Source organism: Cuculus canorus, chromosome 8 (genome assembly GCF_017976375.1).
Source record: "Cuculus canorus isolate bCucCan1 chromosome 8, bCucCan1.pri, whole genome shotgun sequence".
Taxonomy (NCBI): domain Eukaryota; kingdom Metazoa; phylum Chordata; class Aves; order Cuculiformes; family Cuculidae; genus Cuculus; species Cuculus canorus.
This window is the reverse complement of record NC_071408.1, coordinates 13,716,632-13,729,242: the sequence shown is the minus strand read 5'-3', so window position 1 is coordinate 13,729,242 and position 12,611 is coordinate 13,716,632. Positions and strand designations below refer to the sequence as shown.

General features: G+C 38.8%; 1 protein-coding gene across 38 annotated transcripts in view; it reads left to right on the top strand.

Annotated features, from left to right (window-relative positions):
* Positions 1 to 12,521, top strand: part of LOC128852856 (hornerin-like) — a 56,761-nt gene extending 44,240 nt beyond the window's left edge. For 25 of the 38 annotated variants that reach the window (XM_054072832.1, XM_054072830.1, XM_054072831.1 and 22 more), the window contains 11 exons: positions 264 to 302; positions 1,145 to 1,186; positions 1,993 to 2,028; positions 2,778 to 2,807; positions 5,671 to 5,709; positions 6,469 to 6,507; positions 6,941 to 6,979; positions 8,184 to 8,222; positions 8,771 to 8,806; positions 9,520 to 9,549; positions 9,965 to 12,520. In XM_054072832.1, the coding sequence (XP_053928807.1) occupies positions 264 to 302; positions 1,145 to 1,186; positions 1,993 to 2,028; positions 2,778 to 2,807; positions 5,671 to 5,709; positions 6,469 to 6,507; positions 6,941 to 6,979; positions 8,184 to 8,222; positions 8,771 to 8,806; positions 9,520 to 9,549; positions 9,965 to 10,063 (468 nt within the window). In that variant the 3' untranslated portion in view covers positions 10,064 to 12,520. Of the gene's footprint in view, positions 1 to 263; positions 303 to 1,144; positions 1,187 to 1,992; positions 2,029 to 2,777; positions 2,808 to 5,670; positions 5,710 to 6,468; positions 6,508 to 6,940; positions 6,980 to 8,183; positions 8,223 to 8,770; positions 8,807 to 9,519; positions 9,550 to 9,964 lie in introns of all 38 variants that reach the window. The other 13 variants (XM_054072800.1, XM_054072799.1, XM_054072797.1 and 10 more) reach the window with 9 other exon arrangements.
* The last annotated feature ends 90 nt before the right edge of the window (positions 12,522 to 12,611 follow it).

Genomic DNA, 12,611 nt, shown 5'->3' with positions numbered 1-12,611 from the left:
TTTTTTCATTACTTATTTAATCTGTTGCTTGGTATATAGTAGTTATAAATGTATGTGAAACAAAGCCACAGAAGAGTTTTTAGGAGATGTAATTTCTTATGTGTCATGGTAAATGCAGATGAGTCTCACTCCTTTTTGTGAGGTCTGGATTAGTCCACTTAGGTTTGCACTGAAAGAAATCAGGTACTTCTCCTTCATATGAAACATGGTTTAAAGGAGTTCTATGATACGGATACAGAGACAATTTCATTCTTTTTATTCAGGGCTCATCATCTTCAGGAGGCAGCCAGTACGGAGGACAGGTGAGAATCTCTTTCTGTGTAGTCCTTATCCTAACACTGATCTTCTACACCAAAACCTGGTACTTTTCTATTGACTGAAAAAAATAATGTTTTAAGTAAACTCTGTTAACCAGGTAATAGATGATGAGGTATCTAAAGATATATGATCTGAAACAATAAAAAAACTATGAAAGGCCAGTACTTCTCTTTTATCACAGTAAAAGCAGTTCTGGCCTTGTTCTACCCTCTGGTCTGCTCTCCTCATTCTGGACCCATTTCCTTTCTGCTGCTGTCATGTTTTCTCAGCTCTATCAATAAGGAGTGGCTGGAAGCAGATTGCATTCCTTCTCTACCTCAAACTCTGAAATAACTCACTTCTTTCAGCAAAATTGCAATATCAGAGTGGTATCAGCAAAGTGCTATGTCTCAAGAGGGAAGCAGAGGAGAAGATCAGTTGTTAAGAGGTGTTCCATGCCATTGCGGAATGAAAGATGATGGATAGGTTTCCTGCTGCTGCCTAGTGTTAGTCTTTAACGTGAAAGCCCCAACAAACATGTCCTTGGCTTCTGGAAACATCTATTGACAGATTTTTTGGAGGGGGACTTTGAGGAGAAACAAAATTCCAGTCCAAATACAGTCTCCCTAAACTAAGTAAATACAACTCCTAATAGCTCAGGATCAGTATCATGGAAGATTAATTTGTTAGAGACCACCTCTGATTTGCATAGAACACCTAAAGGAATAGAATGGATGTTTATCTTTCTGTAATCTTTCAAGGTACAATAGAGAAAGAAAATAGTCTTTCTTTCAAAAACCCTTAAAGAACCCTTTCGATAGAGAAATAATTGACACTTTTTTTTCAGGGTCCATCTTTCTCAGGTGGCAGCCATTATGGAGGAGGACAGGTGAGAATTGTTTTTCTCTTTATGGGTTGTTTTCTCAACTGTTCACTTTTATTTCTTTTTCTATTTGTGTGTTATTTTTTAAAAAAATATGAATATTTATTAAAGGGATGGCTTATAGCAAAACAGCGTCTATGTAGAATAGATGAACATACAGCCTTCTGCTGTTTCAGCCCACTCAGGAAAGCAAAACATAAGAGGCTGCCCTGAGCATCCAATCCAGAGCAGTGACAGTACCCACACCTGCCTGAAGCTGCTTTGATTTAAACTTTATTGTTCTGCTTAACCTGTTGCTGCTGTAAAGGCCAATAGATTTCAGTATGGTAATAAAAGAAGTGTTCACATTCTTGTGATGTTTAGATCCATGGAAGACAAATAAGTGTGTGTTTTTGTGATAGGTCATAAGTTAAGCAATGTACAATAAACACAAATGCTTTCTCATCTCTTGGAAGTATAGCTTCTTCAAGAAGCAGCCAGTATAGTAGACAGGTAAAACTTCTACTTCCATAGTATCTGTAGTTTTGGTACACAGTTCATTAGTAAAACTTAGCCATGCTTTTGGCAAAAAAGGAACACTAGGAAAGAATAGCTTTAAGCCAAACTGAGTGAGGATTGCTAAGTACAGGGATTTCTGGTCGTTCAGATCATAAGTGAATGATAAAGGGACCTGTGTGACTGTGTGGATAAGCTTCCCTAAGAAGCCCATTTCGTTATGTTTAAACAGAATATTTGAAAGACTAAGAACCACAGAGAACAAGTGAGAATGTTACTTAGGAGCAGAGAAATAATTGGTTATTCATTTTTTTCAGGGCTTTTATTCAGGAGGCAGCCAGCCTAGTGGACAGGTACACTCTTCATTCTCCACACTGGTCACTTGTGCAGTGTCAGGCACTCACAATTTACTCTGTGTATCTTTCCTCCGTAAGAACTCTTTTCCATCACCACTCTCCTTTTTGCCCAAAGCCTGAGCAACACCTCATTTTCTTTCCCCATGTCATTCAGACACCCTGCAGGCAGAGTAGCCAGTAGTAACTGTCTGAATAGCAGCTGTATCAGAGATTCTGTACCTGCTGTGCTGCTACACATTTTGCTTCCTACACATTCCATGCAGATTGAACGTGGAAAGGGAGACACTGAATGGTGAAGTCCTGGGCACCTCTCAGTTAGTTTTATCAGAGGAGAAATCACTTAACAGGCCACCACTGCAAGTCATCTTTAGTGATTTCTGTAACATCGTTAGCATGAGAGGGTACTGCATGTGTTCCAGGTGCTCGGCCCTCGACAAAAAAACCTAATATCCTTATTCCTGTAGAATTTCTCAGCAATGTTTACCTATCCTTTTGGTAAGGAAGGTTTTTACTCTAAGTTTAAAATGAGAAAATAGAAGACTGTATTTAAAATATTTATCAGTAAGTGCACAGCTAGCCTGAAAGACCAGCAGAGAGAGAAAGAAACTACATTTTCAACGGAGCTTGGTAAGCCAGGATTTTCTAGTCTGTGTTCTTCAGTAGCAGAATGTGAGTTTGATTTAGTAATTCAGAGGCCTCTTCCAGTCATAGACTCAGGAAAATTAGTTTGTTTGTATTTTATACAGGGTGGATGTGTGTGCCCTGGTGGAAGTCCAGTAAGTATTCTTTGTCTTTGTATATTTTTCATATAGTGAACACATTCCACAAAATTCCCACAGAACTACATTTCTTGAAATAATGCTCTCTGTGAATTTATCGATATGATTAAAGTTTTTTTCACAATGTGCTAAAATGAGAAATTTTGAACCTGCAGAGGACAAAAATATTGACTTCCAGCTGTAGTATTGTATTCAAACTTAGCTACCCAGATGCCTACAGGCCTGTCAGTCTGACCTCAGTGCCGGTGAAAGTCATGGAACAGGTGATCTTGAGTGCTATCATGAAGCACATGCAAGAGAACTGGGTGATCAGGCCCAGTCAACATGGTTTTACGAAAGACAGGTCTTGCCAAACTAACCTGATCACCTTCTATAAGAAAGTGACTCGACTACTGGATGAGGGAAGGGTTGTGGCTGTAGTCTTCTTGGACTTCAGTAAAGCCTTTGACACAGTTTCTCACAGCATTGTGCTTCAGAAACTGTCAGCCTCTGGCCTGGACAGGCGCACACTCTCCTGGGTTGAAAACTGGTTGGATGGCCGGGCCCAGAGAGTGGTGGTAAATGGAGTTAACTGCAGCTGGAGGCCAGTCACAAGTGGGGTTCCTCAGGGCTTGGTACTGGGTCCAGCCCTGTTCAATGTCTTTATCAATGACCTGGATGAAGGCATTGAGTGCACCCTCAGCAAGTTTGCAGATGACACTAATCTGGGTGGAAGTGTCGATCTGCAAAGGGATCTGAACAGGCTGGACTGCTGGGCTGAGATCAATGGCATGAGGTTTAACAAGGCCAAATGCCAGGTCCTGCCTTTGGGGCACAACCAACCCTATGCAGTGCTACAGACTGGGGGAAGAGTGGCTGGAGAGCTGCACGGAAGAGAAGGACCTAGGGGTGCTGGTTGACAGTGACTGAACATGAGCCAGCAGTGTGCGCAGGTGGCCAAGAAGGCCAACAGCATCTTGGTTTGTATCAGAAACGGTGTGACTAGCAGGTCCAGGGAGGTTATTCTCCCTCTGTACTTGGCACTGGTGAGACCGCACCTTGAGTACTGTGTTCAGATCTGGGCCCCTCACCACAAGAAGGATGTTGAGGCTCTGGAGCGTGTCCAGAGAAGAGCAACGAAGCTGGTGAGGGGGCTGGAGAACAAGTCTTATGAGGAGCGGCTGAGGGAACTGGGGTTGTTTAGCCTGGAGAAGAGGAGGCTGAGGGGAGACCTTATTACTCTCTACAACTACCTGACAGGAGGTTGTGGAGAGGAGGGAGCTGGCCTCTTCTCCCAAGTGACAGGGGCCAGGACAAGGGGGAATGGCTTCAAGCTCCACCAGGGGAGGTTCAGGCTGTATATCGGAAAAAAATTCTTCACAGAAAGAGTCATTGGGCACTGGAACAGGCTGCCCAGGGAGGTGGTCGAGTTGCCTTCCCTGGAGGCGTTTAAGGAAAGGGTTGATGAAGTGCTTAGGGACATGGTTTAAGGGAGTGTTAGGAATGGTTGGACTCGATGATCCAGTGGGTTCTTTCCAACCTGGTGATTCTATGATTTCTATTTTCAAACAAATATATGGGAAGTAATTAGCACTCTCCCTACCCTGGATCAAATAAGTTATAATGTTCTCCAGTATCCATATTAAAGGAAGGCCAGTGCTAAGTCTATAAAATATCCAGACATGAAAAAATACTTCAAAGCATTTAATTTATTTTGGTTTGTAAGAGAGGCCTGAGACTTTTCGAAGAATCTGCATCCCAAATATCTTATAGAATATCTGCTGGTCTTTAGACACAAGGGTGTAGTAGTGCTTTTCTTATGATGGCTATTAACGGTGTGATCGTACTAGTCTAGCTTCGATCTAAAATTTCGGCCCAAAATGCTTCCAAATGGGAGCAGAGCAGCACATTTAAAGAGTTAAAGCTATTTCAATTTCTGTCTGATTAGTTTATTACCTATAGTTTTATGAACACTTTAAAAACAAACAAAACCAAACCCATCCATTCCCAATTTTCTGAAATTAAGCTAATTTAATTTTGAGGGAGGTTTCAGTTATCTGTTGCCTCAATATAGTCAATATTTCTCAAATGACTACTTCTCTGTCTCAGGTTATGAAATCAAGAAAAACCTACATGCCATGGGACTTGTAAGAGATAAAAACAGCATATAAATTATCAGGTTGCTTCTCTTTGCAAGCAAGTAAACTGAAGGAATAGGGAAGAATTGAAACTAAATCCTTTACTTGTTTAATCAGCCAAATAGAAAAGTATATTAGTAATCAGTGTAAATTACTTGATCGTTGCAATAGGTCAGTGTGTTCTCATTTTTCCTCTACATGACATTGAATACAATAGAGAATAAACTTTACTACTTTTGTTGAATATAGGGCTCTTTTGGAGGAAACGGCTACCGTGGTGGACATGTAGGCAATTTGTCATTAACACTTACACAGATTACTTTCTCAGGCATAAACATGGCTTAGTTGCCATTTTTGCCCAGAAGCCATTAAATATTGAGTTTAGTTTAGTCACAGAGATAGGGAAAATAATTCCAGGGAGTGCAGGTGGCTTTTTTTTTAATCACTCTTGACATTTCAGTTATATCTTTCTATGTACTAAAGCCAAGATTTCACTTTGTAGTTATAGAAGCATTCTTACCTCAGGAAAAAGTACCGAAGAGTCATTCAAGGGATTCATCTCGTTGCATAAACCACTAATATCACGTGCGGATAAGCAGGCATTTGCCATTGCATGAATAAGAGTGTAAAGTTCTTCCAGTTAATCCGTGTCAGGAGTATTGTTTAAATTAGATCTAGTTTTTTTTTTATACCATGTAGTATTTAAAAGAATTATTTACACAAGTTTCACATTCTTTTTACAGGGTTCATCATATTCTGGAAGCAGTCAGTATAGTGGACAGGCAAGCAATTTTTCTTTGTTTTCAATATCTTCTTCCTACTTTCTGTTTATTAAATGAAAAATATGATACAGTGTATATACTGCCAGTCAGTTTTTTCAGAGTCATTTCACTGTTAATAAGTGTTTGAAAACAGGGATCATTTTCTTTAGTTTTACTCTGTTCACAATATTTCACTCTGCTATACTAAAAAAAAAAATAATTTATTTTTACTCTATTGGCAAGCATTTGAGCTCAGTGCCACTCTATTAGGAAGACAACTTCTTGTAGCATGGGCAGGATTTTTTACAGCTGCAAACCACTTTTTTTCCCAAATTACTTATTTGGAATAATAAGGATGCTCTTAAAATAATACATATTATGTGCTCTGAACATGTTTGACCTAGAGGACAATCACAAATAAAGTAGTCTTTTTTTTTTTTTTCCTGTCTTGAACAGAGCTGTACTTAAAGACACCTTATAGATGTGTATTTATGTCAGAGAATAGTCTTAGCAAGACTTTTGTGACTGCCAAATTTACTACTTTAAACTGTCAAAGAACTTACAGGAACTAAGTCAGAAGTCTTCCCCTGCATCTTTTTAGATTAATACACTTACCAGATTCCTACCGAGATCTCCTGTCAAAAGGTCCTTCTGTTGTGCTTAATTCTGCAAAAGAAAATTAAAAAAAAAAAAAAAAAAAAATGAAACCCACAACTAAGTTAACAGCTGTTATTCCACCAATGCTTAAGCACTTAAGTTTCCTGTGATTTTTTTAAACAGGGATCTTCTCCCTCAGGAAGCAGCCAGTACGGTGGGCAGGTGAGTATATTCTCTTCCTATCCCATCATTCCTCACTCTTTCCCTGTACTGTCTGGATCAGGCCAGTTACTTGCTGCTGAAAGTTACTTTCATTTGGCCATTTTACTGAGCTTAAATAGTTGAGGTGATATCAAATAAAGCCATTTCAGCAAGCTGGATGAAAGAAGTGGTTATAATGAATTACTGTTCTGTGTAAAACATTCCTTTGAACATCCTATAATCACCATACTGTATTACATTATACCGCTTCCTTGATTCCGAATAACAACTTGCCATTGCTTTGGTGTGTAGCAGATAGCTGAAGTTTTAGGTCCTCCAGTTACTTTTCGTTCAAACAACCTCCAAATAAGTTTGTCCTAGTACTGCAGAAATTGTCTTAAGACAGTGATAGATGACTTCTTCATTCGATTAATTGATGTTTGACTCATTACAGGGCTCATATCCTTCTGGAGGCAGACAACATGGTAAACCAGTAAGTAAAAAATTTCAAGTTTATATTTGTTTTTTGTTATAAGCCTGTTAATTATATGCAGTTAGTTACAGACTAGACTTTTTTTCTGAGAATAAGTTGGATATGCAAAGTGTGTCATGATTTACTTATCTGGGATAATCTCAACAAAGGCAAACACAATATTTATTTTTACACAGTGTCATAGTTTTAAGCCAGCATTTTACTCTGTAACTGAACTTCTAGTGAATCTCTGGATGAGTGTTAATAACCACAGAATTAGATCAAGTTTTGTTGGGGTTTTGGTTTTGTTGGTTTTTTTTTTTTTTTGGTTAGGGATTTAGGAACAGCTATTTCTGTTTAAATTTATAGTAATCACACTTTGTGCTCAAGGCTCGCTTTTCATTGATTCATTGGTTCTGAAGTATTTCTGGATTGCTTTGAAGAAAATACATTTTTTCTGTTATAAGGGATTAACAGTTGATATTTAACTATGTGTATTTCATCCTCTTTATTTTCAGACCACTTTTTTTACTGTGCAATTTAGACCTTACTCTTGTTGTCATTCAATGGCAGGAGATTTAATAAGCATGCACAATGTTTTAGCTTACCTCATATAGAAAATAAGATGTATCCACCTGTTATTAAAATGTGGGCACAAAAAAAATGTGGGCATTTTCTTATACAGGAATCATACAGGTGAAACTTTTCTGTACCATATTTGATAGCATTTCTTAATGAGTCAATCCTTGCAAGATTTCCTGTTGGCAATACCATTCAAGTAAGCAGAGCAACTTTGCCAGAAAACTGAATAAGACTCTTGCAGAATTTTTCAGTATCTGCCTTATTAGAGCTTTCAGGTAGGGCTGTAAAGGATTCTAATATTAACCACCCCCACTTCCCTGAAAAAAACCTAACTATAGACTAATTCCAGGTGAATTAATGTTTAATTGGACCCAATTATTATATCTTTTATATATACTAAACAAACCATGACTACAAAACAGCTCTTTCTTCTTGAACTCTGAATTAAATTCTCACTAATACATCATTCAAAAGAATACTTCTAACAGAAAGTTGTGAAACATTTGTTTTTCAAACAAGCTTTTGCCCGGAATTTTTGGATGGACACAAAATAGTGTTCATTCTGCTGGTTCTTTATTGCCAATAGCAAGAATGTACTAAAGTACAAACAGGCTTAGACTTGAAAATATGTATCTTTTTTCAGGGTTCATCTTTCTCAGGAGGCAGCAATCAAGGAAAGCCAGTAAGAACATTCTTCTTGCAGTATTCCACAACCAAAGTAGAAATGTCGATATTGGTATTTAAAATAGGTGACAGTAATGAGGGAGATATTTAAATTTATGTTACAACTGTAAATGTCTGAGAACTGGCCAGTAAAAATTGGAGTATTCCATTCAACCTTGAACCTTAGGATAGGCAGCATTCATTCCTCTCACAGCAAAGTTTCAATGTACTCTCCTACTTGCTCACTGGAGCACACTTGGATCTTTCTGTTAAGAATGATATATTTAAATATCAGGATACTTGTTTCAGTTTCAAACTCTGTAGTTCAGTCAATGATACGTTGCTTTGAAAACCCTTTGAAACAGTTCATGGAATAAAGAGGACAGGTGTGTTACTTGAGACCATTCAGTTAAAACACGAAAAAATGTGCAAGGAAAAAAATAAAATCAAAGTCAGTATCAAAACTACTAATAGCCAGGGCATTTTCAAGACTTTTGGATGCTCTATGGACACAATTCACTAGGAGTCTTGTACAATAAAAATAATTTTTTTATAATTATTTTACAGAGCTCTAGCTCAGGAAGCAGTTCTTCTGGGAAACCGGTAAGAATGTTTTCATCATGACATTTTTATCTTCTTTTCTTGATAAACAAAGAACCTGGGTGGTTGATAGAGAAATTTTGGGATGACTCGGTCTGAAGAGAGCATTCTGTGTTAGCTCGATTTGTATTAGAGCATATCTAAAGAAACTGCTGTGGAAATATGGCCTCAGCCTGCAAAAGCTATTTCAGTATCAGTTATATTTTAAATCTGAATCTGTCTTGCTTCACGTTCCCGTTAGTGGCCTTGTTACATTTTGTTGTCCTCTGTTTTTAAATTCCTGTTCTCTCTCTGTCAGTCCTTCACCTTTTATCTGATAAGCTATACTGTTGAGTTTTTCACTGGTCAGTTACTCGATTTTACGCTGTTCTTTTTTTTGGGTACAATTTTTAACATTCTCTTTCAACTAGAGGCATGGGGAACTCTGTATGGAATATGATAGTAGAAAGAAAGAAAGAAAGAAAAAAAGAAAGAAAGAAAGAAAAACACACGCTTTTGCCTTTTCATGAGTTTTAGGTGAAATTTTCAGATGCAAGATGAGATAGTATAACTAAAACTATTTACTATTTTCTATGCAAAGCTATTTCCTTCTTGAACAACTCACAACCACGTTGTGGATTAAGCTATTAAAATTTTGTAGATCATAGGCAAAATTGTGTTCAAAACCATTGCGTGGGGACAGTTCTAGATTTATTTATTTGTTTGTTTGTTTTCAGAATTCACCTTCCTCGGGCGGCAGTCAAGTGGTAAGCGCTTTTCTTCTTTGTACTTTCTACTGGCTTATTTCTATACATATACTAGAAAATTGATCGTATTGTTTGCACTGTGAGGTTTCTGACACGTTTCCTGTATCTGAATGTTTGAGAATACATGTGCAACATAATAAATGGGAATATTATCAACAAAAAAGAGGAAAAGTGTGACCACATAAGTGCTTTATACTTTTGAACCCGCCTGTCCCTTGAAAAATGAACAGCTGTTGATGTAGGTGTACTATAGATGTGGCAAATGATGTTTTTGGTTTTTTTAACATCAGAAATGTCTACATAATAGAAGCGCTAATAGGAAGATTTCCATAAAACTTCGTATGCCTTTATAATAGTAAGAAGTAGAACTATTTGGAATTGGGTTTTTTAAAATTGCTTTTCTCTTTTTTTATAGAGCTCTGCTGGGAAACACTCCTCTCCCGGACTCCTGCTGTTATGCAGCATTTTGAGTGCCTTTGCTCTCTCTGCTGCTACATCAAAATGGTCTATATGAACTTCTGAAGAGCTGCTTGGCATCCTAGACCAGGATTAGACTCAGTAATGTTAGATTAATTACTTGATGTAAAAGAAAAATACCCTTAAGTCAAATTGGCAGGTGCTACTTGGCTGTTACAATGTATGTCTATAGCTAGTGTGTCATGCCTCTCGTTAGTTTACCTCTGGTTTTAGTCATTAGCAGATATCGTTAGTTTTGTCAGTGATTTAGGCATCATTTTAAGACAGGGTATTGTACCCTACCTCTATGATTTATTATTGGTTTTATTTCCAATGGGGAATGCAATGAACATCTACTTGCAATCTGATTGTTGTGACAAACATACTTAGAGAATATTTGGCTGTTAACTGAAGTGGAGGAGGTCAAACAAATTGTTTACACAAACTGAGCACTGTGCCTCATCATCATCACATCAAATAAGGCTAACGTAAGCATCTGATAAGCAGTCCTCCATGGGACACAAGAAAAGATGTTAAAATAATATCAGAGTATTGGTTTTAGTCCATCGGAATCAAATGCAGCTCAACAGAGGTTGCAAGGTGGAAAAAAAAAACTCTGTGGGGCTGAAATTTTGGAAGAATAAGCAAAGTTTATTCATTAGAGAAGCCAAATAGCTCAGAGCAATGACATACTGACTCTGTTCAAACCGATTGCAAATACCTAGAGTTCTGTAGAGAAGCATATGAGGCAATGCACCCCAAATTAGGCTTACAGCCTAGAAGCTGGGAATTTAATTAAGTTCATAAAAGTGATGGTATCTTGGCTCCTTTTCTCAAGTATTTAGTCTGACCTGTGATAACCCATGTCTCTGCAAGTTTAATGTCAAGACTGATGCTGACATCTGCAAGCAAGCAGAGTAAATGTGGCCACAGAAAGACCATGGACCATTGTTGAGTCCAGGAGTAGTTCCATATCTTGCAGCAAACCCTGTTGGAGCTGCCAGAGCTGCCTCCTGTTTATGCAGTGCCTATTGCTCTGGCACTGTGGTTTGTCCAACATTCTGCTGCTCCTACAGCTCCCACATCAGCGTTAGCCATGGGTTAAGCTCGTTTGGTGTTAACAAAGCGCATTGCCCCAAAGCATACTTCTAATTAATGTCTTGTTGAAAGTGTGCCTGACGTTAAAATTATATTTATTAGTAAAACACTTGTCTCCCATGGTTTACAATTGTAATAGAGGAAATATATTTCCATTTATGTTCTGCAACCAAGTTCAGAGGGGCTGGGACTTCATGTTTGATATGCTGTGCAGGCCACACTATCCTTTGCCATCCATCCATAAATCAACCAAAGGGTTGGAAGTTGTAACTGAAGCATAACGAGTTTCATCTAAATACAATCTTCAACAGTTGGTGGATGATTTCTTTTCCTGCGACACGCAATAGGGTTCTCTTTGGGAGGTCTGTATTCTAACTCGAACCAGTCTTGCCTTTAATAAACATACCACAGGTTTCCTTCACCTCCTTGAGTCCCTCACTGCACGTACCCTCCAGAGAGGCTGTTCCCATTGAAACAGCCTTCACATCTCCCAAGCCAGTGCATTGCTCACCAGGAAGTGGTGGTTGGCTGCCTTTGGGCGTCCTTCCACACGCGGAGGCCTGATCACACTGCCAGGCAGCAGTGTGGGTAACACTTCACACAGGATCCCCCTGCCCTGTCCCCTGCTTCAGCCCCAAATCTTTGCCTACGGCCCTGTTTGCCCTTTCTGCCTTGCGTCCCTGTTCCTCAGGTGGTGGCCCCAACACCTTAGCCCCTGCTAAGCCCTACCCACCTCCACTGTAAACTCGTAGAACCACGAAGGGTGAAAAAGATTTCTAAGATCATCAAGTCCAACCATCAGCCCAACACCATCAATGCCCACTAAACCATGTCCCACAGTGTCACATCTACATGTTTCTAGAACGTCTCCAGGGATGGTGACTCCACTGCTTCCCTCGGCAGCCTGTTCCAATGCTTCACCACTTTTTCAGTAAAGAATTTTTTTCTAATATCCAATCTAAACCTACTCTGCCACAACTTGAGGCCATTTCCTCTCATCCCATCACTTGTTACTTCAGAGAAAAGACCAACTCCTGCTGGCTACAACCTCCTTTTGGGTAGCTGTAGAGAGCCTTATTGCCTCCTGCCAACCTCCTTTTGTCCAGACTGAGCAGCCCCAGTTTCCTCTGTGAAAAACACTTATTCAATGGTAAAATACTGAAAAGGACAAAATCTTTGAAGCGAAGACAATAATATTTTTATTTTACAATTCAGCACTGAATCAGATGCCATGATAAAAAAGGCATCCCATCTTACAAAAGCAGTGGGCATATAGACTAGTTTTAGACAAAGAAACATCGAAGTCCCCAAAGAATGTTTATTTTGTTAGGTTATCCAACCATGCCTGGAGATTCACTTTGGGTTATCTCTTGACCTAAGACCACTACATCTTACAGGACAATTAAGCATATCAATAAATTCTTGCAACTCTAAGAGAATGTTTATTCTTTCGGGTTATTTATCCATGCCTGAAGATTTTCTGCATATTATTTCTTGATACAAGACAG